General features: G+C 40.8%; 1 protein-coding gene and 1 long non-coding RNA gene across 6 annotated transcripts in view; one reads left to right on the forward strand and one right to left on the reverse strand.

Moving 5' to 3' along the window:
- LOC112656727 (10 kDa heat shock protein, mitochondrial) overlaps positions 1-25,905 on the forward strand; it is a 43,220-nt gene that overhangs the window by 3,607 nt on the left and 13,708 nt on the right. The window contains exons 1-3 of one of the 5 annotated variants that reach the window (XM_035710802.2): positions 11,063-11,185; positions 15,178-15,240; positions 24,620-24,720. In XM_035710802.2, coding sequence (XP_035566695.1) covers positions 15,214-15,240; positions 24,620-24,720 — 128 coding nt within the window. In that variant the 5' untranslated portion in view covers positions 11,063-11,185; positions 15,178-15,213. Of the gene's footprint in view, positions 1-11,062; positions 11,186-11,489; positions 11,667-12,060; positions 12,253-15,177; positions 15,241-24,619; positions 24,721-25,905 lie in introns of those variants that run through there. The other 4 variants (XM_025442142.3, XM_025442144.3, XM_025442146.3 and 1 more) reach the window with 4 other exon arrangements.
- LOC125754483 (uncharacterized) lies at positions 97-11,023 on the reverse strand. The gene is made up of 3 exons (XR_007408826.1): positions 10,381-11,023; positions 1,648-1,828; positions 97-311 (listed from the first exon to the last, which is right to left on the reverse strand). It is a non-coding gene; the product is annotated as an uncharacterized LOC125754483 (long non-coding RNA).

The following is a 25,905-nucleotide window of genomic DNA, read 5'->3' on the forward strand; positions in this document are numbered from 1 at the left end:
GTTTTCCAGTGTTTTAAGTAACCTGCAGAGAATTCTGGGCAACGGGCTTTCCAATTTTCACATTGTATTTAGCTTTATTTAGTAAATTATTGATGCTGATACAAAGTCACGGACTTCTCTTATTTTTAAAAGTAGAAATATTTTAGGGATGCCTGGGTGGCTCAGTGGTTGGGCGTCTGCCTTTGGTTCAGGGCGTGATCCTGGAGTCCCGGAATCAAGTCCCACGTCGGGCTCCCACATGGAGCCTGCTTCTCCCTCTGCCTGTGTCTCTGCCTCTCTCTGTGTGTGTCTCATGAATAAATAACTGAAATCTTTAAAAACAGATATTTTAGGGGATCCCTGGGTGGCTCAGCGGTTTAGCGCCTGCCTTCTTCGGCCCAGGGCGTGATCCTGGAATCTCAGGATCGAGTCCCGCATCAGGCTCCCTGCATGGAGCCTGCCTCTCCCTCTGCCTGTGTCTCTGCCTTTCTCTCTGTGTCTCTCGTGAATGAATAAATAAAATCTTTAAAAAAACAAAGTAAAATAAAAAACATTTTAACTTCATGTATAACCAGCTTATGTTGAAGTATGGTTTCTCACTTAAGGAATCCAGGGTTAAATGTTTCTTCATAAGTATTGTATTTATAAGAACTTAATGTAAGTTTTCCCATTTTTAGTACTTGGTACTACTACATAACTTACTTTGCAAAAAGTCCATGGAACGTTTACTAGCCTTGAATGCCTTTCATGTGCCAGGTGTTGCATGATAGTGACTGCAGCTAATACTTCAGGAGCATTTTCTACTGCCTGGCTACTGTTGTAGGTACTTGGTGTACATCACTCGTCTTGATCTTTCAACAACCCTCTAGGGTAGTTATTCTCATCTTGCCAAGGAGGAAGGTAAGAGACACACATGCACAGGTTGAGTAATAACCAAGCACACACTCAGTAGGAGGTGGCAAAGCCAGGATTTGGACATGAGGCATTCCACCTCCAGGTGCTTCGTCTGTGGCTACTAGGTCATAATTCTAAGGACTCCATGCACATTTCCTGGTTGATTATGGACATCTACATCTAGTTCATAATTTGTTGAACTTAACAAATAGGGAATGGAGTTGGAGCTTGATTTAGCTATAGTAGCTAGGGAGAGAAGATTTGAACCCAAACAGTCCCATACCAGACTTGAAGAATTATGCCCTATATTTGTCTTGTGGAATTGAAACCTAATTGAAATTGTAAGCAGCATAGACTTTAACAGCCTCAACTTTTGGTGTTGTCCTTAAAGTATGTACATATTTATGTAAATCACGTGTTAGTGCCTTATGGTATAACTAAGGCTTAATTTTTGTCATCCTCAGTACAAGAATTATGATTAAAAGCTCAATTTATAGAACCCTAATGAGTCATCAGTTTCCTATTGTTCCTGAGGCACAGCTAGATAGTCTTGCTATAAAGAGCTTTTGCTCTTTATAACCTTGTTAAGCAGGATTTCCCTGTTTTACCAATGAGAAAACTGACTCAGAAGAGATAGGAAACTTCAAGGTTCTGTGGCTGGTAGATTGTAGAATTAGGCATATGTTCCCCAATTCTGTTTTTCGAACACCCAAGCAAATGAATTTTGAGATTAAAAGCAATAGTTTATAAACCTTGGTTCATCCTTAGAATTACCTGGTGTTTTTAAAACTTCAGAACTGGGGATCCCTGGGTGGCGCAGTGGTTTGGTGCCTGCCTTTGGCCCAGGGCGCGATCCTGGAGACCCGGGATTGAATCCCACGTCGGGCTCCCAGTGCATGGAGCCTGCTTCTCCCTCTGCCTGTGTCTCTGCCGCTCTCTCTCTCTCTCTCTGTGACTATCATAAATAAATAAAGAAAAAAAATATTTAAAAAAAAATAAAAAAATAAAACTTCAGAACTCCATTTTATAATCTCCTAAATTAAAAGGATGGGAGGGGATCCCTGGGTGGCTCAGCGGTTTAGCACCTGACTTTGGCCCAGGGCGTGATCCTGGAGTCCCGGGATCGAGTCCCGTGTCGGGCTCCCTGCATGGAGCCTGCTTCTCCTTCCTCCTGTGTCTCTGCCTCTCTCTCTCTCTCTATGTCTATCATAAATAAATAAATCTTTAAAAAATAAATAAATAAATAAAAGGATGGGAGAATTTTTTTTGTCATATTAGTAGTCCATAATGCTTGTCTAGCAGAATTGCTAAAGAAATAATTTTAGATTATGAGGTCATACTAGAAAATAATAGAGAAAATAATTTTGGCATGAGAAATTTAAGCCCAAAATAAGGGTGCCGAGGGTGTTGAACCACATTTTTTTACAACAGGATACTGTTTGCCTTTTGGCCAACAAATAAGGTAAAATTCCAACTGGAACTTTAATGATTATACTACCATTTTTGAGCATTTGCCACATTGTTCTAGGCATTTAACAGACCAAAATAACGAAATCACAGGAACTTGGTGAGGCAGTTACTCCTTGCTTTCTAGCTGAAAGAATAACTTGCTTAAGGTAACATCACTTTTAAGTCATAGTTTGGGATTGAGCTCAGGTTAGTCTGACTTCAAAGTGTGCTTAAGGGGCTTTTGGGTGGCTCAGTTGGTTAAGCATCCAACTCCTGATTGGGATTCTGGTCATGATCCCAGGGTTGTGAGGGTTCCATACCTGGTCAGATTATCTCCCTCTGCCCCCCTTACCATGACATCCATATATCTCAATGAATAAATCTTTTTTTTTTTTTTTTCTTTTATGATAGAGAGAGAGAGAGAGAGGCAGAGACATAGGCAGAGGGAGAAGCAGGCTCCATGCACCGGGAGCCCGATGTGGGATTCGATCCCGTGTCTCCAGGATCGCGCCCTGGGCCAAAGGCAGGCCCAATGGGATCCCTCAATGAATAAATCTTAAAGTGCCTTGGGACGCCTGGGTGGCTTGGCAGTTGAGGGTCTGCCCGAGGCTCAGGGCATGATTCCTTTCTGAGATGGGGTTCCTGCATGGATGGAGCCTGCTGCTCCTGCCTGTGCCTTTCTCTGTGTGTCTCTTGAGTAAATAAAATCTTTAATCTTAAAAAAAAAAAAAAGTGCCTTAAACTTGTACACAAAAAATCTGGGAAATTGAGAATAAAATTATCAGAAAGCTATTGTGTTATATGAGTATTACCTTTAATATTTTTCCTCCTATTCCAGAAAATGTTGGCTTTACAAAAACTTTAAAAGTTAGGAATTATAAGATTTCATTTTTACTTTACAATAACACTACATGTAAAAAAAAAAAAAACAATAACACAACATGTGATTTAAAATCTCTTAACAGGGCAGCCCTGGTGGCGCAGCGGTTTAGCGCTGCCTGCAGCTCACGGTGTGATCCTGGAGACCCCGGGATCGAGTCCCATGTCGGGCTCCCTGCATGGAGCCTGCTTCTCTCTCTCTCTCTGTCTCACTCTATAAATAAAATCTTAAAAAATAAAATAAAACCTCTTAACAGATTGTTAAGTGTACAATACAGTTTTGTTATTATAGGCACATTGTTGTACATCACATCTCTAGAACATTTTCATCTTGCTTATCTGGAACATTAGGTCTTGATTAGCAGCTCCCCATTTTCCCCTTTCCTTAGTCCCTGGCATCTACCCTTCTACTCGTGGATTTTATAGCCTTGTTCCCACTAATTATTCTACCACATTGTATTCAATATAAATATAAACTTTTTTTTTTAAGATTTTATTTATTCATGAGAGAGACAAAGCAGGGAGCTCAATGTGGGACTCGATCATCGGACCTCGGAATCACGCCCTGAGCCAAAGACAGACACTCAACACTGAACCACCCAGGTGTCCCTAAATATAAACTTTTATTTATTTTAAAAAAATTGTTAAGTATTTTACGTACTTATTCATGAGAGACACAGAGGGAAAAGCAGGCTCCATGCAGGGAGCCCGATGTGGGACTCGATGGCGAGACTCCAGGATCACGACCCGGGCCGAAGGCAGGTGCTAAACCACTGAGCCACCCAGGTATCCCCTAAATATAAACTTTTATATTTAAGTTTGAGATCTGACAAGGCAAGTCTTCCCATGCACTTGCCTGGTCATAAACACTTTTAACCTTGATAAAGGCTGCCAGATTGTTCTCCTGAATGATACCAAGTCTTAACGTGTCTCTTCCAGCAAGTTATTTGTTGTTTTTACCGCAACCACACCAAAATGGAGTTTTGAACTTTTGGTTTATTTATGTGAAGAGTATTTACATGGTTTTCTTTTATTTTCTTTTCTTTTTTAAGATTTTATTTATTCATGGGAGACACACAGAGAGAGGCAGAGACACAGGCAGAGGGGAAAGCAGGCTCCATGCAGGGGGCCTGATGTGGGACTTGATTCCACAACTCCAGGATCACGCCCTGAGCCAAAGGCAGCCGCCCAATCGCTGAGCCACCCAGGCGTTCCTTACGTGGTTTTCTTTACCCTTAAGTAACCTTGTATAGAAAGCCCAATCAAATCTAAGCTCTGATCCTGTGTTGCTTACATACTAGTTACGTGACATGGACAAACTAACTCCTCTCAGTTTAAGAATTAACTAAAAGGAGGACACTAGATGTCCCTTAACATTTTGAGTCAAGCCTGTTATTTTTTTCCTTAAACTTTGATTTTCTTTAAAAATGGGTAAGATTCACTTAGTTAAAAATTGAAAAGGATATATACTATAAAACACATTGAAAAATATCCTTCCATTCCCTATCCCCCAGCCACTGTTTTATACTTAGAAGCAACTAGTGTTACATTTTATATTTTTAGGGGTATCTTAGTATACACTTTGTGTGTGTCTGTGCGTGCGCTCAAGGGCATGTATATATATATGGATCTTATATTGTGAAATACATATATATTCATTTTTTTCTTTTTTAAAAAAATAACATTCCAGACATGCCATTTGGCACCCTTTTTTCTTTTTGTATTAAATTGCCTTTGGGGGATCCCTGGGTGGCGCAGCGGTTTGGTGCCTGCCTTTGGCCCAGGGCGCGATCCTGGAGACCCGGGATCGAATCCCACTTCGGGCTCCCGGGCATGGAGCCTGCTTCTCCCTCTGCCTGTGTCTCTGCCTCTCTCTCTCTCTCTCTCTCTGTGACTATCATGAATAAATAAATAAAATCTTCAAAAAATAAATAAATAAATAAATTGCCTTTGGAATGAATCTATGAAGAATATAAAGAGCTTTTTAAATTTTCATTATAGCTGTGTAATGTTCTATTAGATGAGTGAACCATAATTTAAGCATTTTCCACTGATGAATATTTATAGTCTTTTTTAATATTTATTTATGAGAGACAGAGAGAGACGCAGAGGCACACAGGCAGAGGGAGAAGCGGGCTCCATGCAGGGAGCTTGACGTGGGACTCTATCCCAGGTCTCCAGGATCAGGCCCTGAGCCAAAGGCAGGCACTAAACCACTGAGCCACCCGGCTGCCCGAATATTTATAGTCTTATGCTATTAGCAACACTTCTTCAGTGAATAGAATTTTTGCATAAATTATTTTTCTCAGGTGAACAAGTATATCTGTAAGAAATTCATAGACACGTCATTGCTTTGACAAAGGGTATGTGGATTTTAGTCATATGTGTATGTATAACTGGAGGGTATTATGCTGAGTGAAATAACTCAATCGGAGAAGGACAAACATTATATGGTCTCATTCATTTGGGGAATATAAAAAATAGTGAAAGGGAATAAAGGGGAAAGGAGAAAAAATGTGTGGGGAATATCAGAAAGGGAGACAGAACATGAAAGACTCCTAGGAAGTCTGGGAGTCAGGGACTGGGAAAAGAACTAGGAGTGGTGAAAGGGGAGGTGAGCAGGGGGTGGGAGTGACTGGATGACAGGCACTGAGGTGTGCGCTTGACAGGATGAGCACTGGGTATTACTCTATATGTTGGCAAATTGAACACCAATAAAAAATACATTTATAAGAAAAAATATATGTGTATATATACACACACACACATCTCCATGTTACCCTTTATAGAAGTTCTATCAATTAACAGTCCTAACAGCAATGTATGAGACTAATTTCTTCCCAGCCTCAATAATAGAGAATGTTATAAAGGTTTTTAATTTTATAATTTTACTCTTACTATGAGAATTAGCATCTCGTGTTGACAGTCACTTCTGCTTCCTTTACTGTTAACTGACTATTCCTATTGACTGTGAATAATCTTTGCCTCTTTCTTTCTACTGGACAAATGGCCTTTTATGATTTGTGTGTTATCTTTATTTATTTATTTTTAAAGATTTAATTTACTTATTCATGAGAGACACACAGAGAGAGGCAGAGACACAGGCAGAGGGAGAAGCAGGCTCCATGCAGGGAGCCTGACATGGGACTTGATCCCCGGTCTCCAGGATTACGGATCATGCCCCTGGCCGAAGGTGGTGCTAAACCGCTGAGCCACCGGGCTGCCGGATATCTTTATTAGAGAAATTGGTTCTTTGTGATTAGTTTTTGCCTCCAGTTTATCATTTTGGCTTTGATTCTGTTTATACTTAGAACTTGCAGGAAGTCATTTTGGTATAGCTGAATTAATATTTTCCATTTATGGCTTGTGGGTATTATATCAAACTGAAAAGTCTTCTCCGATACTTAAAAGTTCTTCCATGGTTTCTATAGGTGTTTTTATAGTTGTTGTTGGTTTTTTATTTCAGTCTTGGCTTTACCTGGAGATTTTCCTGTTATAAGACATACAGAATGGATCCATCCCCTTTCCCTCTAAGAGATTAAGTCTAGTTCTTTAACACATGTTAAATTTTAGCCCAAGTCTTGCAAAATGGTCTTTCAGTAGCATTTAGCCTTGAGACTTGACTTGGAAAAAGCATCATTGGGTAGTTATTTGAGTGTCGGTTCAAAAAGGCCTTTGAAGTCATTCATTTTTATTTTGAACATGTGCCAGGCACTGCTTGGAGATACCAGAATGAATAAAGTTGAGGAGGGAGAAATAAACAACTAAATCAAAAGCACGATTTTATTTTATTTATTTTTATTTATTTTTTAAGTAAACTCTAATCTTCAACATGGGGCTCAAACTCAAAACTCCAAGATCCAGAGCCACATGCTCTACCAAATGAGCCAGTTAGGTTCCCCAGCACAATTTTAGGTAGAGATTAGGGTCATCGAGAAAATCTAGAAAGTGCTGCTAACTTTATGAAAGACAATAGGTGCTCTACTGAAAACAGGAAATGATAGTAGTCTGTTGTGACTGGTCTCTTCTGATCACATTTTCTCTTCCTGAAGGTTCAGGAACTACTGTATTAATTATCTATTGTTACATAACAAATCACCCCAAATGTAGTGCCTTAACAATGAACATCTCACATTGTATCTGTAGGTCAGAAATTTAGGAGCATCTTATTGGGGTGGCTCTGGGTGGTGGTAGTGAGGTCTCTGCCATCATCCAAAGACTTATCTGGGGCTGGAGGTTATACTTCCAAGATGGTTCAGGCACATGCTGGCAAGTTGCTGCTTGATTTTGGTGGGAGCCTCAGTTCCTCACCAGGAACCTTCATAAGGCTACTTGAGTATCGTCACACATGGTAGCTTTCTCACCCAGGGCAGGTGAGCTAAGAAAACAAGGCAAAAGCCACAATGTCTTTTTTTTTTTTTTTAAGATTTTATTTGAGCAAGAGTGAGCAAAAGAGTGCACAAGTGGGTTGGAGGGACAGAAGGAGAGGGAGAAGCAGGCTCCCCACTCCCCACTGAGCAGGGAGCTGGATGGGGTGCTCAGTGGTGCTCAATCTCAGGACCCCAGGATCATGAACTGAGCTGAAGACACATGCTTAACCAACCAATGTCTTTTATGACCTAACACCAGAAGTCACAACAGAATTTTTATAATATTCTATTATACAGGTCAGCCTAATTTAGTATGAAAGAGAACCACACAGATATGTACATAACAGAGAGGCACCTGGCTGACTGCATCATCAGAAAAGCATGCAATTTTATACCTCAGGGTCATGAGTTTGAACCCCACATTTGATGTAGACGTAACTACAAAAATAATTTTTAAAAAATGCACATACCAGGATAATCTTTGGGGGCCATCTTGGCAGCTGGCTACTACAATCACCAATTTGGTCAAATATTCTATCATTATAGAGAGAAAAGTGAAGTGCCATGGGGTTTGGTATCTTACTCATCTATAGTCAAAGTTGTCTAAGTTTGAACTCTATTTTTTTTAAAAAGAAATTTTATTTTTTAAGATTTTATTTATTATGAGAGACACATGCAGAGAGAGGCAGAGACACAAGTAGAGGGAGAAGCAGGCTCCAGGCAAGGAGCCCGATGTGGGACTTGACCCAGGGTCTCCAGGATCACGCCCTGGGCAGAAGGCAGGTGCTAAACCACTGAGCCACCCAGGAATCCCACAGATATCCTTTTATATATTTCTTTATCCTAAAATGGAGTTGGATGCTTACCCTTTACCTAAACCTTGGCTTAGGACTTAAACCTCAGCTAGAGATGGGTTTATGCCTCTGTGGTCATATAAGGAGAGGTGGATACTGAGCAAGATCAAAGAAGATCTGTGAAGGGGAACAGACAGCAAGTAAGAGATTGAAGACATTTTGCTTTTTTTTTTTTTTTAACTAGGCTCCACACCCAGCATGGATTCCAATATAGGACTTAAACTCATGACCCTGAAATTAAGGCCTGAGCTGAGATCAAGAGTCAGACGCTCAGCTGACTGAGCCACCCAGAGTGCCCCAACATTTTGCTTTGTAGTATAATAAGCTAAATATCACCCTTCCCATTCATTTGTAAGTTCTTTGAGAAAAGCAGCTTATATGTCTTATTCATATTTCTCAGCATTTACTTGTTGTCCTACACACAATGGGCATTCACTATTGTACTTGGATTTTGACATTCCCCAAAGAGAATTTCATATGGGATAGATATTTTGGAAATTACTTATATTTTATTTTATTTTATTTATTTTTTTTAATTACTTATATTTTAGATTTATAAAACATTTTCTTCTAAAACTTTAATAGAAGACAAGTAATATTTAGTTTAAAAAAAAGATTTTATTTTTAAGTAATCTGTATACCCAATTTGGGGTTTTAACTCATCCCAGGAATATTTACTTTTATACTTGCTATCACCCTCTATGAGGTAGAGAAAAAGAAGTGCACTATTTTCATTACAAATAAAGAGACTTTTATTTGGTAGTCCATTTAAAGTCTTACAGTCAACAGGCAAAAGAATCTAGATTTTCTGAATCCCAACCCAGTCTTTTCCATTTGTCCGTATTACCTTTAAAAAGACTATCCCTTCTTTAACCAAAATATCCAAGTAACCCATTTTATATATAATTGTTACTACTGCTCATGCTCTCTTTCTTCTTCCCTCTCCTCTCTCACCTCCCAAATTAACGCTGGTTAGAAAACTGTTTTTGTTTGGAGGTCATAATCTGCAGAAGGACAGAGGAATTAAAATGTGAAGGTTACAAACTAGAACATTTCAACCCTAAAGAACAAGGTTGTTCCTGTGAACAAGGCCAGAGTTGACATCACAATACAACTTTATCAGACTTCAGAGATAAATATGCCTATTCTGTTCTTGAATTTATAATTTTTAAAAGATTTTATTTATTTATTCATGAGAAAGGCAGAGATATAGGCAGAGGGAGAAGCTGGCTCCTGGAAGGGAGCTCGATGGGGGACTTGATCCCCAGACCTGGGATCATACCCTGAGCCCAAGGCAGACAGATGCTCAACTGCTGAGCCACCCAGGCATCCCTCTGTTCCTGAATTTAATATCTACTTATTAACTTTTTCTTTTGTTCTTTTCAAATGAGGTGAAATCATGTAACAAATCTGGATTTAAGAGAACATTAAGATGAGCCCCTTCAATTAGAGGTAACTGATATTTGCAAATCAGGGACATTACCACATAATCTGGGAAATTTTAACTTAATCCTTGGAGTGAGGTAGAGTTGTTCACAGACTTAGAGGCCTACCTAGGACTCTGCTCTTCCCAGACCCACTGCACATCTCCCAGGGAGGCAACATTGGGGTGCCAGTTGTTCTAGGTTCTTACAATATTTAGCAAGAAAATTGGTGATTATCCATCTGTCTCCACAGCTAGACTCTAAGCAATTTATAGATAAAGATTGGGCCTTTTCATACTTGTATCTCAGTGCGGAACACATAGTGGGGGCTTAGTAAATTAAATATCTGTTGAATGAATAAATCTTTTAATATAGTAGGAGGTAGTGATGGAATTAAATTCCTTGCTTTGGAAAAGTTACCACTCTCTACGTCTTCGAGAAAGAAGGAATCTTACTTAAAGGCAGACCAACTTGTCTAACCCCTTCGAGCAGAGTTCTCAGTCACTGACAATTACTCAGTTTTGCACTCACCCAATTCAACCAGCCTTTCTTTGATTCCTCCCTTCATTTTTGGAGACCGTCTGTGATAGGATTCTCAGCATTCTCAATACACCTTCAGGTGGCTTTGATGGGATATCTGGTGTTTTCCTATGGAAATCACGCTAGGATATGCAGGGTTTGTGTGTGTGTGTGTGTGTGTGTACATTTTTTTTTCCCTTTGAGCTGACATCCCACCATGGCCTCCCCCACCCCAGATCAAAGATTTAACGTTTCTCAACAGGAAGCAAGAAGTCTGCCCAAACCCAAATGATCTCATAATGTCGAGAACACTTAAAACTTGCAACAAAGGAGATTTAGAATCCTGTAAAGATGTACAACTCCCACCCTCCGTTACGGGGGCATTCGTTATCTCCTCCTGCTTCTTGACTTGCAAAAGAGACCAGCTAGTTTGGTCTGCCCAGCGCACAGGGGCCCTGTCCGTGCTCCCTCCGCGTTCGCCTCGGGGTTTTTTATCTACACAAGCTTGTCCTTGAAAACGTCCTTGGCTTTGAAGTCAGTGGCTGGCGGAAGCATCGGGCAATCTAAGCCCCAGTGTCTTTTTTATTTTTTTATTAAAAAAATTTTTTGTGTGTGTGTCTTCTTTTATAAAGATTTATTCATTTATTAGAGAGAGACGGAGAGAGAGAAAGAGAGGCAGAGACAGAGGGAGAAGCAGGCTCCACGCAGGGAGCCGGACGTGGGCCTCGATCCCGGGTCTCCGGGGTCACGCCCCGGGCGGGAGGCGGCGCTAACCCGCTGAGCGCCCCCGGGCTGCCCCCGTCTCTTCCGAGATTGGGTCAGTTTCACGCGGGGTCTGTGGAGCGTTCCCAGGCGGCCGGCCTGTTTCCCACGTCGCCCGTCTCTGCGGATTTGGACACAGGGTGACGCTCCTCCGGGCACCTGCCCGCCAGCGGGTTACCGACCGGGTCACCGTCGCGCAGGCTCGGTCCTCTCCGCGCCCCTCCCTTCAGCCCGAGGACACGCGCCCCGCGAGGCCCCCTCCCGCGCACGTCGCGGCCGCCAGTCGCCGCTGTTCCTCCTCGCGCGCCCCTCCCTCCGCCGACGCGTCCTTCCGGGCCTCCTCCGGGTGCTCCCGCCCTGCCCCGCGCGGGCTCCGGCTGATCCGTCAGCGGGCGCCGCTCCTCCCCCCGCGGCCCTGCGCAGGCCGCCTTCCCCTACATCCGGGTACCGACTCGAGCCGCCCAGACTCTGGCACTATGGTCATGGCGGAGGGGACGGCAGTGCTGAGGCGGAACAGGCCGGGCACCAAGGCGCAGGTACCGTGTCTGCGCGTTGCCTGCGGGGGGCCGCTCGGCGGCGAAGCTGGCCGCGGCTGGGAGAAGGGGGAGCCGGCTCGGGAAGCCGGCGGCAGGGGCACCGGTGCCCGGCCTGCTCTTCCGGAGCCGCCGCCGCTGCGTCGGGCTGAGGGGGCGGCGGCGGCGGCGGCGGCGGCGGCGGCCCCGAGGCCTGCGGAGCCCGGGCTGAGGGGCCTGCGGGGGCCTGCGGGGGCCTGTCAGAGCGACGGCGTGTGGGCGCCGCGGCGGACGGTGGCCGGAGGGGCGCGGCCGGCCGGGCGACAGCCGCGGCTCTCGTGAGGGTCGAGGCGGCCGCGGCGGGAGGGGCGCAGAGCCCGCCAACCGCCTCCGGCTTCCGGCTCCTGCGGCGTGTGGGGCGCGCCTGCGGGGCGGCGGGGGCCGGGGCGGCAGCGTCCCCTCCGCTCCCCTCGCGGCGGCCGTTCCCTGCCCTGCGGGTTTTCGTCGCCCGGTTGCTCTCGTCAGACGTCGTTCCTTGTGGTTCTGGGAGGCACAGCCCCGGAATTAACTGACCAGGATTTTATCGACTCTCAGTAGGGCGGTATCTGGGGTGAGTCGGTGTTCGCCTAGGGATTGATGCTGGGGGTTTTCAAAAGACGGGATGCCTCACATTCTAAAAAAAAAAAGAAAAAAGAAACAGGCGTTCGGGTTTGATGCGGTTAATGCACCCGCTGAAGTGGATTGCGGTTGAATATATGCTCTAAAATCGGAAGAGATGGGCTGAAGTGTAATTTTAAAGAAAAAGTGATGTGTGTGTGTGGGGGGGTGGGGGGGGACAGGAAAAAGCCATGGAGCTCTGACCATATCCCGGAGAATAGATTTTAATATCCTGCATGGAATTTTGGGAAGGGAGTTCTTTCAGAGTGTCCTTCGGGTCCAGACACCTCCCTAGATCCGTGTTACGGGGCCGGAGACCGAAGCCCGGAGAATCGACGGCATTTGCTTCAGGTTACATAGTCTCTGGGTTCTGAGTTCGCTTTCTCTCTCTCTCTCTCTCTCTTTTAATAAAGATTTTATTTATTTATTCATACGAGACGCACAGAGAGAGGCAGAGACACAGGCAGAGGGAGGAGCAGGCTCCACGCAGGGCGCCCCACCCGGGACTCGATCCGGTGACCCCGGGGTCACGCCCTAGGCCCAAGGCAGGCGCTAAACCGCTGAGCCACCCAGGTGTCCCCCACCTTTTCTATTTAACAAGTTTTTTTAGTACTGGATTTTAGACAACTTAGCTTAAATGTATTATAGAGGCACATTTATCAGTTACTTATGGCTATTTTGTGAACATGTTGCTGGGAATTTATATATTTATGGTTTCTTTTTACCTTTTCCAGACTTTCTTTGTAGAAGCTCTTTTTCTTAGATAACTTCTTATTTCGTGGAAACATTTTTTTCTTTTAAGTGATCCGCTTTTATGTTTTTATATTCAGAGGTTAACTTGTACCTGACATTCTGAGAATTACCATCCATTTTTATTTATTCAGGTCTTAATTTTGAAAAAAATATTTTAAGTCACTATTGTAACACATCTGTTTCCTATGTTATAAGTCCCATCTAAGAAACCGTTGCGTTTTTCCACATTGTCCTAGATCAAGGTTGTTAAATAAAATGTCACAGGAAAGGTCAGTATTTAAAAAAAAAAAAAAACCTGCTTAAGCAGCATTCTTTATTATTCCTTGTCTGTCACGCTACTTTCCTTCAGTGAAACAGGTCTATTCTAAATGCTTTATTTAGAACTATAATAGAAAGTGGAGTATCTTCCTACTTTATTTTCCTACTTATTTTTTCTAATAGATTGGGATATAGGCACATAGTTGGTTTTCAATGAGTGTTTATTACCTGAGGTAGATGAGAATGTTCATTAAGCAGATTTGTGGTTTTGTGTTTTAAGTATATGACAATTATGATGAGACAAAACATTTGATTACCAGTTACCAGTTTTGTGGATATTCCTATATGTGTTTTCTAATATTTTTAAATAGAAATATTTTACAAACTAATTTCTTTAAAGGGAAGAATAATCAAAGCATATTGATAGAAACAAGTTTCAGTATAAATTACATAGGAAGAATTTAAAAAACTAGTCTTCAATAATATTTGGATGATATCTAGGGAAAGACATCCTGGAACAATTTCCAGAAAGTTGTTTTTATTTCTTGACAATATTAAAGTTCATTTTCATTGATACAGGGAAACTATAAAAAAAAAATATGAAAAGTTTAAGACACTTAAGAAGGTACACCCATCACCTACGTTTGTAACTAAGACATTACTAATATAGATAGATTTATCACATTCTTCTGTCTTCTCACTCCTCCCAACCAATAATGGTGATTATCATTACTTTTCTTCATGCGTTTACTATCTATACATTATATCTATAAGTATGCCTTAGATTTCTTAAACTTTTATTCATGTGGTATCATACACTGACTTCTTCAGTCTTCTCCAGTTTTTGCTTAAGGTGTTTTGGAGACTACCCCATGTTGATTGCAATGTACAAGGTTATAGATCATTGTTTCACTAGTACTGTTTCCCCCAGTTTCACCTCAGAGACATTTATCAAACATCTACTTTGTGTCAGGCATTGTGCTGCCTGCTAAGGATACATAGGTAGACTTCCCTGAAAAAAAAAGAGGAAGGTTTGTAATCACTTAGGGGAATGTCTGTGAACTGGACTATCTATAGAGGAATTCAGAAGCAGTGCAAGGTGATCCAGAAAAGTATCCATTGCCCTCAAAACGAGGCTGGATGACTACTTCTTCAAAAAAATTATTTATTTATTTATTTATTTATTTATTTATCCATTCATAGAGAGAGAGAGAGAGGCAGAGACACAGGCAGAGGGAGAAGCAGGCACCATGCAGAGAGCCTGACGTGGGACTCATCCAGGGTCTCCAGGATCACGCCCCTGGCTGAAGGCGGCGCTAAACTACTGCACCACCAGGGCTGCCCCCGGATGACTACTTTTTGATGGAGCTCATATTTTGATTTAGAAATTTAAAAAATCTTTTGGAATTTGGAATAATAATTTATAATGTCTGTCTAAAATAGTACTTATGGAACAATGACTACCCCTTTCCACCACCGCCACCACCACAAACTATTCTCTTTTGGTAAACTGAATCAGTGCTTGGAGATTCTGTTTTAGCTTAACTTTTTGAGATATTTAACAACCATGAACACAACAAAATGATAGATTTATCTCCTCAGGTAATACATGAAAAGTTTATAGGAGCCCTGTTTGAGGGATTTGTGGGTTGAAAAAAATGTGACTTGTAGTTCACCTAAGTAAAATCTTGGTGTTTATTTAAAAACATTGAGTAAGTTTCCCTTATTCACTGATAATTGTGTTCTTTACAGTATGAAGAGCTTTCTTCTCTACTGTAACTTTGGATCTTTATTAAGAATTGTTGTTAATCACAATAATGTTGCTTCTTTGTGACTTTGTGCTTTAACAATGAATTTTTTTTTATAGGATTTCTATAATTGGCCTGATGAATCTTTTGATGAAATGGACAGTACACTGGCTGTTCAGCAGGTAATAACAGTAGTTTCTTTCTTTTTTTTTTTTTTTATTTATGATAGTCACACAGAGAGAGAGAGAGGCATAGACACAGGCAGAGGGAGAAGCAGGCTCCATGCACCGGGAGCCCGACGTGGGATTCGATCCCGGGTCTCCAGGATCGCGCCCTGGGCCAAAGGCAGGCTCCAAACCGCTGCGCCACCCAGGGATCCCCAGTAGTTTCTTTTGAACTCAATAACCTAAGAATTTAACCTGCCTGGCATAGATATTCCTGTATCTTTAACTCAAGTCGGAATCCATGGAAATAACAGAATGCCTGTTTAAAGCTTTTATCAACCTCCATTTTAAGATAGTATAGTAAACTATAATGAAGTTTAAGTACATTTTAATATCTTTACCAAAATAGGGTACCAAATTTGATTTTAGAATGAATTTAATTCAAAGTTAATTGAATGCTAAATTAGAATAACATAATTAGGAAAAAAGTGTACTTAGTTGGTGACTGAACACTTGAGAACATGTATCTAAATTTACTAAAAGTTACCATTAGTTCTTAATATTTGTGCCTCTCTAATATATTTGAGGGCTAAGATGTCTCCCTTTAGGTTGTTGCCACTGTCAAGTAGCTCCTAAGGCAATGGTTTATCAAGGGGGTGGGCTTCTAATAGCACATTTGGTTTGAAAAGCCCCTGAAGAGATTCTTGAGCATTCTTATTTGAGAATCAAACATTATATACTCATTGGGTTTTGGTATTTTTTTCAAAAGGTTTTATCTATTTGAGAGAGAGAGGGAGGGCAAGCAAGCACAAGCAGGGTGGAGGGGCAGAGGGAAAAGGAGAAGCAGACTCCCTGTTGAGCAGGAACCCCCCCCCCCATGGGGCTCTGTCCCAGGACCCTCAGATCATGACCGGAGCTGAAGGCGGATGCTTAACTTGCTGAGTCACCCAGGAGCCCCACTCAATTAGATTTTTTTTTTTTTTTTTTTTTAATTTTTATTTATTTATGATAGTCAGAGAGAGAGAGAGAGGCAGAGACACAGGCAGAGGGAGAAGCAGGCTCCATGCACCGGGAGCCCGACGTGGGATTCGATCCCGGGTCTCCAGGATCACGCCCTGGGCCAAAGGCAGGCGCCAAACCGCTGCGCCACCCAGGGATCCCTCAATTAGATTTTTTAAAAAATGTAGCAATTCTTCCAAAAGGAATAAAATTTATAATCTGAGGAAAAATAGTTTCTATAGCTAATTATAAAAAGTTACCTTAAGAGGCATATGGGTGATAGTCCATTAAATGTCTGCCTTGGGCTCAGGTCATGATCCCAGGGCCCTGGGACTGAACAGGCTCCCTACTCAGTGGGGAGCCTGCTTCTCCCTCTCCTACTCCACCTGCTTGTGTGTGCACGCTCCTCTCTCTCTCTCTTTCTCTCTCTCTCTGTCAAAAATAATAAATAAAATCTTGGGATCCTTGGTGGTTCAGTGGTTTAGTGCCTGCCTTTGGTCCAGGGCATGATCCTGGAATCCTGGGATTGAGTCCCACATCAGGCATCCTGCCTGGAGCCTGCTTCTCCCTCTGCCTGTGTCTCTGTATCTCTCATGAATAAATAAAATTAAAAATAAAATAAAATCTTTATAAAAAAGGTTGTTTTGAGGGATTAGAAGGATGACTTAAAATTAGGGTAGACTAGTATGTTGGACTAGGCATTGATTACCATATTTAAAGAAAAAATATGCAAGAAAGAGTGGCTTTTTGGCTTTATCTTGATGGCTAAGATAATAGATGTAGAGAGCTATTTGGATTTATTGTGTTGTTTGGAGACCCTGGGAAATGAAATAGAAATACAGTTGAATTCTTTGACAATAAAAAACAATTCATGATATTAACAAATACCTTTAGAATGGACTCAGTATAATATTTAGATACTTAGCACAGGAAATGGAAGAGCATTCATGTATGAATGGCTGTTTGTTCTTTGCCTTTCAAGAATGTATTGTTCAATCAGGAGATATTTATTGGGCAATGAGATAGGCCTTATTGAGGATACAAAAATATAAACCTAGAGCTTTATGCCTGCAAATTGGGAAAAATGTACAGATACTCCTTTTAAACGTAGAGGTTGGGGACGCCTGGTGGTTCAGTGGTTGAGCAGCTGACTTTGGCTCAGGGCGCGGACCCAGAGTCCCTGGATGGAGTCCCACATCGGCCTCCCTGCATGGAGCCTGCGTCTCCCTCTGCCTGTGTCTCTGCTTCTCTCTGTGTGTGTGTCTCTCATGAATAAATAAATAAAATCTTAAAAAAAAAAAAAGTAGAGGTTGTGTGCTGGTACTTTGTTGAATTTATTAGTTCAAACAGTTTTTTTGTGGACTCTTGAGAGTTTTCTACATTATTGAGAGCATGTCCTCTACAAACAGGTAATTTTACTCTTTCATTTCTAATCTGAATGCCTTTTATTCTATTTCTTACCTAATTCTTTGGCTAGAACTTCCAGTATTACTTTGAACAGAAGTAGCAAGAAGAGGCATCTTAACTTGTTCTTGATCTGAGAGGAAAGCTTTCAGTCTTTCACACTGAATATGAGATGCATTGGGGATTTTTCATATATGACCTTTGTTGAGTTATTATGTTACTGGTTTCCTTCTATTTCTAGTTTGTTGACTATTTTTATCTTAAAAAGCTGATGAATTTTGTCAAATGCACCAGTTGAGATGAACATGTGGGTTCCCCCTTTCATTTTGTTAATGTGATGTATTGATAATTTTCCCATGTTGAACCATCTTTGCATTCAAGGAAAAAATCCCACTTGATTGTAGTGTATAATGTTTTTAATTTGCTGATGAATTCAACTTGCTAGGATTTTTGTATCCATGTTTGTAAGGAGTATTGGTTTCTAGTTTTCCTCAAGTGTCTTTCTTTGGCTTTGGTATCAGGCAATGCTGGCATCATAGAATGAGTTAGGAAGTATGCCCTCTTCTTTGAGTTTTTGCAAGAGTTTGAGGATTGGTGTCCTTCAGATGTTTGGTAAAATTCACCAGTGAAGCCATTGGGTCCAGGACTTTTCTTTGGTTGCACATTATGAATGTAATTAATGGCACTAAACTGTACACTTAAAAATGGTTAAAATGACTATCCCATTGAATGATTTTGGCACCCTGATAAAAAATTATTTGACTATATGTTTATCTCTAGGTGCTCATTCAATCCCATTGGTCTATATGTCTGTCCTTATACTGATACTGCACTGTTTTGATTACTGGAGATTTGTAGTGAATTTTGAAATTGAGAAGTAGGAGTCCTTCAACTTTGAATTTTATGATTTTCAAGATTAGTTTGGCTACTTGGTACCTCCACAATTCCATATAAATTTGAGAATAGGCTTTTCCATTTATGCAAAAAGACTGTTGGAATTTTGATAGAGAGTGCTAGAATCTATAGATGGTTTTGAGTGGTATTGACATCTTAATATTGTCTTCCTGCCTGTGACACAAGATGTTTTTTTTGTCTTTTCTAATTACTTTTACCAACACTTTGAATTTTGTAGTTTTCAGTATTTAACCTCCTTAAATTTATTCCTAGGTATTCTATTTTTTCAAATACTGTTGTAGATGGAAATCTTTTTTTTTTTTTTTAAGATTTTATCCTTTTTTTTTTTTTTTTTTTTCTCTTTTTGAGAGAAAGAACATGAGCAGAAGGAGAGGCAGTCCCTTCTGAGTGGGGAGTTAGTCGTAGGGCTTGCTCCCAGGACCCTGAGATCATCACTTGAGCCAAAGTCAGATGCTTAACTGACTGAGCCACCCAGGCATTCCTAGAATTGCTTTTCTTTTTTTTCTTTTAAGATTTTATTTATTCATGAGAGACACACACACACGCAGAGGCAGAGGCAGAGACACAGGCAGAGGGAGAAGGAGGCTTCATGCAGGGAGCCTGATGTGGGAGTTGATCCTAGGACTCTGGGATCATGCCCTGAGTCAAAGGCAGATGCTTAACCGCTGAGCCACCCAGGTATCCCTAGAATTGCTTTCTTAATTTCCTTTTTGGCTTATTCATTGAGGGTGTATAGAAACACAACTGATTTTAAATTTTTTATTCATTTAACTTTTAAAAATACTTGATTTATTTATTCATGAGAGACAGAGAGAGAAAGAGAGGCAGAGATAAAGGCCGAAGGAGAAGCAGACTCCCTGCAAGGAGCCTGATGTGGGACTCCATCCCAGATACCAGGATCACACCCTTGGCCAAAGGCAGATGCTCAACTGCTGAGCCACCCAGGCATCCCACAACTGATTTTTTAATATTGATCTTGTATCCTACTACTTTACTAAGTTTCTTTATTAGCTTCATTAGCTTTCCTGTGGATTCTTTGATATTTATATATATAGGATTATGTCATCTGCAAATATAGTCTTTTTTTTTTTTTAAGATTTTATTTAAGAGAGAGTGCACAAGTGGGGGCAGGAGAAGAGCAACAGAGGGAGAAGGAGAAGCAGGCTCCCCGTGGGGAGCCCAATATGGGACTTGATCCCAGCACCCCAGGATCATGCCCTGAGCCACTGAGCCAGCCACCCAAGTGCCCCAATATTTTTGTTTTAGCAGGCATTTGACCTAGTTAGATATAGGCTGCAAGTTCCAAACCGATTGAGGTTCCAGTGTTGGCTCAGTTTTCAAAGCTTTTGTGCTACTCCTTGAATATGTTCTGTGTGTACCAACTCATGGTCAGCCTGGATGGAGGTATATCATTAGCTCAGTTCTCAGTCTGTCATATGCTATTTATGATCAGATTGATGCATGTAGGCATGCAGAGATTAGGGTTGAGCCCAGGAGTTCATAAGCACCTTTATGGGGTCACTTTTCTGAGCTTTACTCTGTCTAATATCTGATACGTTTTGATTCCCTGGGGCTCACCTTTCTGGTCCTCCAGCCAGAAACCACCTAGTAGAATTGTGCTACAGTTGTGGGAAGGTGAAGAGAGAAAAAGAAATAAGGTTTGATCCCACCACTATAGAATGGAAAAGTTCTCTTCCTGATAATTTTGTCTCTTGCATTTTTCTGTTGCCAGCTGCTTTTACTGCCACTGAAATGGTCTCAGATATAGACTATGAAAATGGAGAAAAAGCAGAGGGCAAATCCCGGGAGCTTTCTTCCACTCTTTTTCAGTTTTAGGAGTGCTGTTTTCCACTCCTTGAGACAGAACTATGTAATTTTTCCTGTATCTGTCAGCACCAGCAGTGCTCATTTTTGGGTTTTATCCTGCATTGAGTTTAGGCTAGAGGATACCAGAGGGGAGAAGAAACACAACAAACTCCCTGCCGGTTCAGTGATACTTTGAATTCTGGTGTTTTTTTCCGCTCCTCTTTCTGGTACTTGCTTTTCAGAGGCCTCAAATTGCTGCACTGTGAGTTCTGTCCAGATTTTGTGGTATTGTTCAGTGGGAGAGGAAAGTTGATATGTGTTTACTCCATCTTACACAGAAATGGAAGCAATAAAATGCTTTTCCATGGTAATTTACTCTTCCCAAATGATTTCTAAAAACTGCTTTGGGGGAAAAAAGTTTTATGTAAAATACAATAACAGATCATTGTAATTATTAATAATAATAGCCCACAGGAAAAAATCACTAGAAAAATATATTTGTCTTTTTCATAACAAATGGAAGAAGAATTTCACGTTTTCTTTTTGACTTAAAGATTTTATTCATGAGAGACACAAAAAGAGGCAGAGACACAAAGAAAGAGAGACAGACAGAGGGGCAGAGACACTACACTCTATCTGTTTTGAGTGCCTGCTGTGTGCCAGTTGCTGGTTATACAGTGGTGAAGGACTCCTACAGTCTACTCACATCAGGCAGAGAGAGAAGCAGGTTCCACACAGGGAGCCCGATGTGGTACTTGATCCCAGGACCCCAGGATCACGCCCTGAGCTGAAGGCAGACGCTCAACTGCTGTGCCAGCCAGGCATCCCTTTTTGACTTTGTTTAAAATCTGGTATAGTATATTCCTGTACTGAAGAGACTTGAAAGGCTTGGGAAGTGAGTATATACTGAGAGCATCTGAAATGCTAGTGAGCTTGATCAAGGGGACAGTATCACATAGAAGTGGTTAAGCCTTTGGAAGTTAACTGAGAAAGATTCTTTTCAAGAAATTGTAGTAAGGATTTTAAAGTTCTTATAGGCATAAAGAACATATTTTTTTGTAGATTTGCTTAACAATCACAAAGTTAGTTTTTAAAATAATAGCTGTAGAGTTTACTCAGTTTCAAAAACTATTAGCATTAAAATTCAGAAGAAGTTTTAAGTAGTAATGGTAAATGCTCTTCCGTTTAGCTGAATTATTAAACAACATAATGTTGAAAAGGTACTAAAAAATATTCCAGCTTTTCATGATAGAGTTAATTCTTTTTTTCCTATTTTGTTTGTCTATCTTGTGATGCACATGAAAAAATTAATCCTAGTTTAGATTTACATCACATTATGATATGTGACAGGATAGAGAAACATGTTACAGTTTGTAAATCCTTCGTTTTCAGATGTTTTAGAGGGTGATAAAAATAATTTTCCAGAATAAACAGAAATTTCTGATATTACTAACTCAGAAACAACGTAAAGAGTTTCCTAAGGTAAAAGTTAAATTCTGTGAACGTTAAGACAGTTAATTTTCTTAGGTCATTTTAATATTTATTTATTTTTAATTTTTATTTATTTATGATAGTCACAGAGAGAGAGAGAGGCAGAGACATAGGCAGAGGGAGAAGCAGGCTCCATGCACCTGGAGCCCGATGTGGGATTCGATCCCGGGTCTCCAGGATCGCGCCCTGGGCCAAAGGCAGGCGCCAAACCGCTGCGCCACCCAGGGATTCCTCTTAGGTCATTTTAAAGGATAGCTGTCTCTATTTGCATAAAAGTATGGAGGATTCACTTGAGAAAACAATGACATTTTTGCTTTCTTTCAAAGTTAAGGATTTTTTCTGTTCTTTTAAATGTTTTATGTAAATCATCATTAATAAAAGAATTCCAGATTCCCTAAAGATGACAGCTTTTAAATCTACTTAAAATATAATTATAAGTAAATCCAATTATTAAATATGTGATTAAAAAATTAATATTGATTATGGACAAATCATATTGCAGAGAATATATTTTTGTGTGCCTAACTAATAAACTTTTTGGGGTCACCAAAGAATACTAAAGAATCAGGGTCTATACTCCATTTTTGGTAAATTTTTTCATTCCTTTTTTTTTTTTTTTTTTTAATTTTTTATTTATTTATGATAGTCACACAGAGAGAGAGAGAGAGAGGCAGAGACATAGGTAGAGGGAGAAGCAGGCTCCATGCCGGGAGCCTGACGTGGGATTCGATTCTGGGTCTCCAGGATCGCGCCCTGGTCCAAAGGCAGGCGCCAAACCGCTGCTCCACCCAGGGATCCCAATTTTTTCATTCCTAATCCATGGCTTCAGGTAATTACATATTTTTATCCTTGACTTCAAGTAATATAGTTTAGGAAAAGACAGTAAAAATTTGTTTAAAACCTCATGTACCAGATGCTAATAAAATTTAAAATAAAGCTAAGTCTCCGCATTTTTATCTGAGGGAGACACTTGAAAATAAGTAAGTGGTATTTATTAAATAAGTGCTTGTAAGGGTTCTTTTTTTGGGGGGGGATGGGGGGAAGCCTGGGTGGCTCAGCGGTTGAGTATGTCTTCGGCATTCTGTCTTCTTGATCCCAGAATCCCAGGGTCGAGTCCCACATCGGGCTCCTTGCGTGGAGCCTGCTTCTCCTTCTGCCTGTTTCTGCCTCTCTCTTTCTCTCTCTCTCTGTGTGTGTCTCTCATGAAGAAATAAATAAAATCTTGTAAGAGTTCTATAGGAGGTATAATGGGAGCAGGAAAAGTAAGAGTGCATAGACAAATTGCTAATTGAGACTATATAGAGATAAATGTAGGAAATCAGAGGGAGTTCTGTGAGTACTAGAATAATAAGGAAAGATTTTGAGTGTGCTGGAGGAGAGGGAACTTGGAAAGGATTGTATGGAATTTGAGGTGGCCAGTGGAAAGGTAAAGAATTTGGTTCTATCTGCTTGAGGAGATAGAGAATCAGTTTCATGCAGAACTTTGGAACTTAGGATGGGGTTAGAAAATCAGGAAGAGTGATTTTTAAATAGGCTATAGGGAGTCATTGAAATCTTTTGAGCAAGCTTTTTTTTTTTTTAATTTTATTTATTTATGATAGTCACACAGAGAGAGAGAGAGAGAGAGGCAGAGACACAGGCAGAGGGAGAAGCAGGCTCCATGCACCGGGAGCCCGACGTGGGACTCGATCCCGGGTCTCCAGGATTGCACCCTGGGCCAAAGGCAGGCGCCAAACCGCTGCGCCACCCAGGGATCCTTGAGCAAGCTTTTGACATGAGAGTAATAGTCAAGAAATGTTGACTGAAAAATGGACATAATAGGTAGGTGTAACAAGGCCCTGTAGTTATTTGGTTTCTGTAATCAGGCATTTAAGTGTAATTTAGCCAATTCAAATTTCAGAGTATTTAAATCAGAGATTGAATAAAACATTAGATCTGAAATTTAAAGTTTTATTTTGTTTTTATTTTTTAAAGATTTTATTTATTTGACAGAGAGAGTGTGTATAGGGAGAAGCAGGCTCCCCTGAGCAGAGAGCCCAATGCAGGACTTGATCCCAGAACCCTGGGATCATGATCTAAGTGGAAGGCAGATGCCCAACCGTCCTACTGACTGAGCCACCCAGGCGCCCGTACTTTATTTTACATAAATTAAAAGTGAATGTTCATGCCTTTTTTCTCTTAACTTAGTTTTTCCTGCTAGTCATTTTTTAAAAACTTTATTGGCCACCACATATTGTATAAATCAACCATTTAAAATATACATATGTGGTTTTTAATATATTCACAGGGTTATACACCATGACCACAATCTAATTTTAAAACATCTTTTTATTCCCCACCCGAAGGATATCTCATTCACATTAATTAGCTACCTCTCTTCTCCTTTATCTCCTCTTCTTTCTCTAGTCCTAAACAACTACTATTTTTTTTGTCTCTATAGATTTGCCTGTTTTAGATAATTCATATTAATGGAATCCTATATTATATATACCATGGTTGTATTTATATTGTCTAGATTTTATGTTCTTATGAAAATTACAGTTTACTGTTTTGATCCCACATCCAGGCCTGGTAAGTACCACATTTGCGTTTATGTGGTAGATCTTATCCCAAAGAAGTTGAATTGGAGAAAGCATAGGTAAGGGTTGCCTCCTTTCTTCTGTATTAGTGACAATGATTTTGTACTTGGTTTCCTATTTTGTGTATAACCCAAAAAAGTTGAAACATAACAGCAGTCATGTATTCAAGTGTAATTAACTATGAGAACTTTTTTTTTATATAGTATATTCAGCAAAATATAAGAGCAGATTGTTCCAATATTGACAAAATTCTTGAACCACCTGAAGGCCAAGATGAAGGTGTATGGAAATACGAACATTTAAGGTAAATCTTCATGATACATCAAAATAATTATAGTAGTTCCATTTGTAAAAATAACCTTTAATATTTATGATTGTGATTACGTAATGATTCATAGACTGAAAAATCACATTTTAAAGCTTTTGTGTTTTCAGTGTTATAAAGTTTTATTTATATATTTTTTAAAGATTGTCTTTATTCATGGGAGACACACAGAGAGAGGCAGAGACACAGGCACGAGGGAGAAGCAGGCTCCTTGCAGGGAGCTGGATGTGAGACTGAATCCCAGGACCCTGGGATTATGCCCCAAGCCAAAGACAAGACAGATGCTCAACCACTGAGCCACTCAGGCGTCCCTTAACTTTGTTATTTACTGATTATTTTCTTCATTTATGGATATAGGCATTATTACCTATTTATACAGCTTTTCATTCATTCGTTTTTTTCTCTCCCTTTCCCTTTTCTCCCCTCCACCTCCCACTTTCTCCTTCCCTCCCTCCTTTCCTTTCTCTCTCTTAAAAATATAATCTTAAAAAAACAAAATCAAAACCCCTAGATCAAGTTGTCAAGTGATTTGTCCAAGAAACTGGCAGAGTACAAAGATGCCTTAGCATCCTGATATTGCTGAACTGTTATGACAGGATAGTTTGATAGAGCATTCGAGTGAGTGGATGGATGAGCGTAGGAGGGAGGGCAGACTGAGAAGCCCATCTCTACACCTAATGTGGGCCTTGAACTTAAAACCCAGGATCAAGATTTGTACACTCGGGTAGCCCAGGTGGCTCAGCGGTTTAGTGCTTCCTTCAGCCCAGGGCGTGATCCTGGAGACCCGGGATCGAGTACCATGTCGGGCTACCTACATGGAGCTTGCTTCTCCCTCTGCCTGTGTCTCTGCCTCTCTCTCTCTCTCTCTCTCTCTCTCTCTCTCTGTCTCTCATGAATAAATAAATAAAATCTTAAAAAAAAAAAAAAAAGATTTATACGCTCTATGTACTGAGCCAGCCAGGCACCTGTATGTAGTTTTTCTTAACCACAAATGAATTATTTGTTTGTCCCCTCAATAAACTTTATTCCTCTGTAGAGGATCACAAGAAGGTCCTAGTCTAGGCTTCATATTTGATGACGCCTCTGTGAATCTCTAGGCATCCCTGTGGTAAATATTAATTATAATTCTGGGGGGCCTGGGGGGCTCAGTAGGTTAAGCATCTG

The sequence above is a fragment of the Canis lupus genome, chromosome 37 (assembly GCF_003254725.2).
Source record: "Canis lupus dingo isolate Sandy chromosome 37, ASM325472v2, whole genome shotgun sequence".
Taxonomy (NCBI): domain Eukaryota; kingdom Metazoa; phylum Chordata; class Mammalia; order Carnivora; family Canidae; genus Canis; species Canis lupus.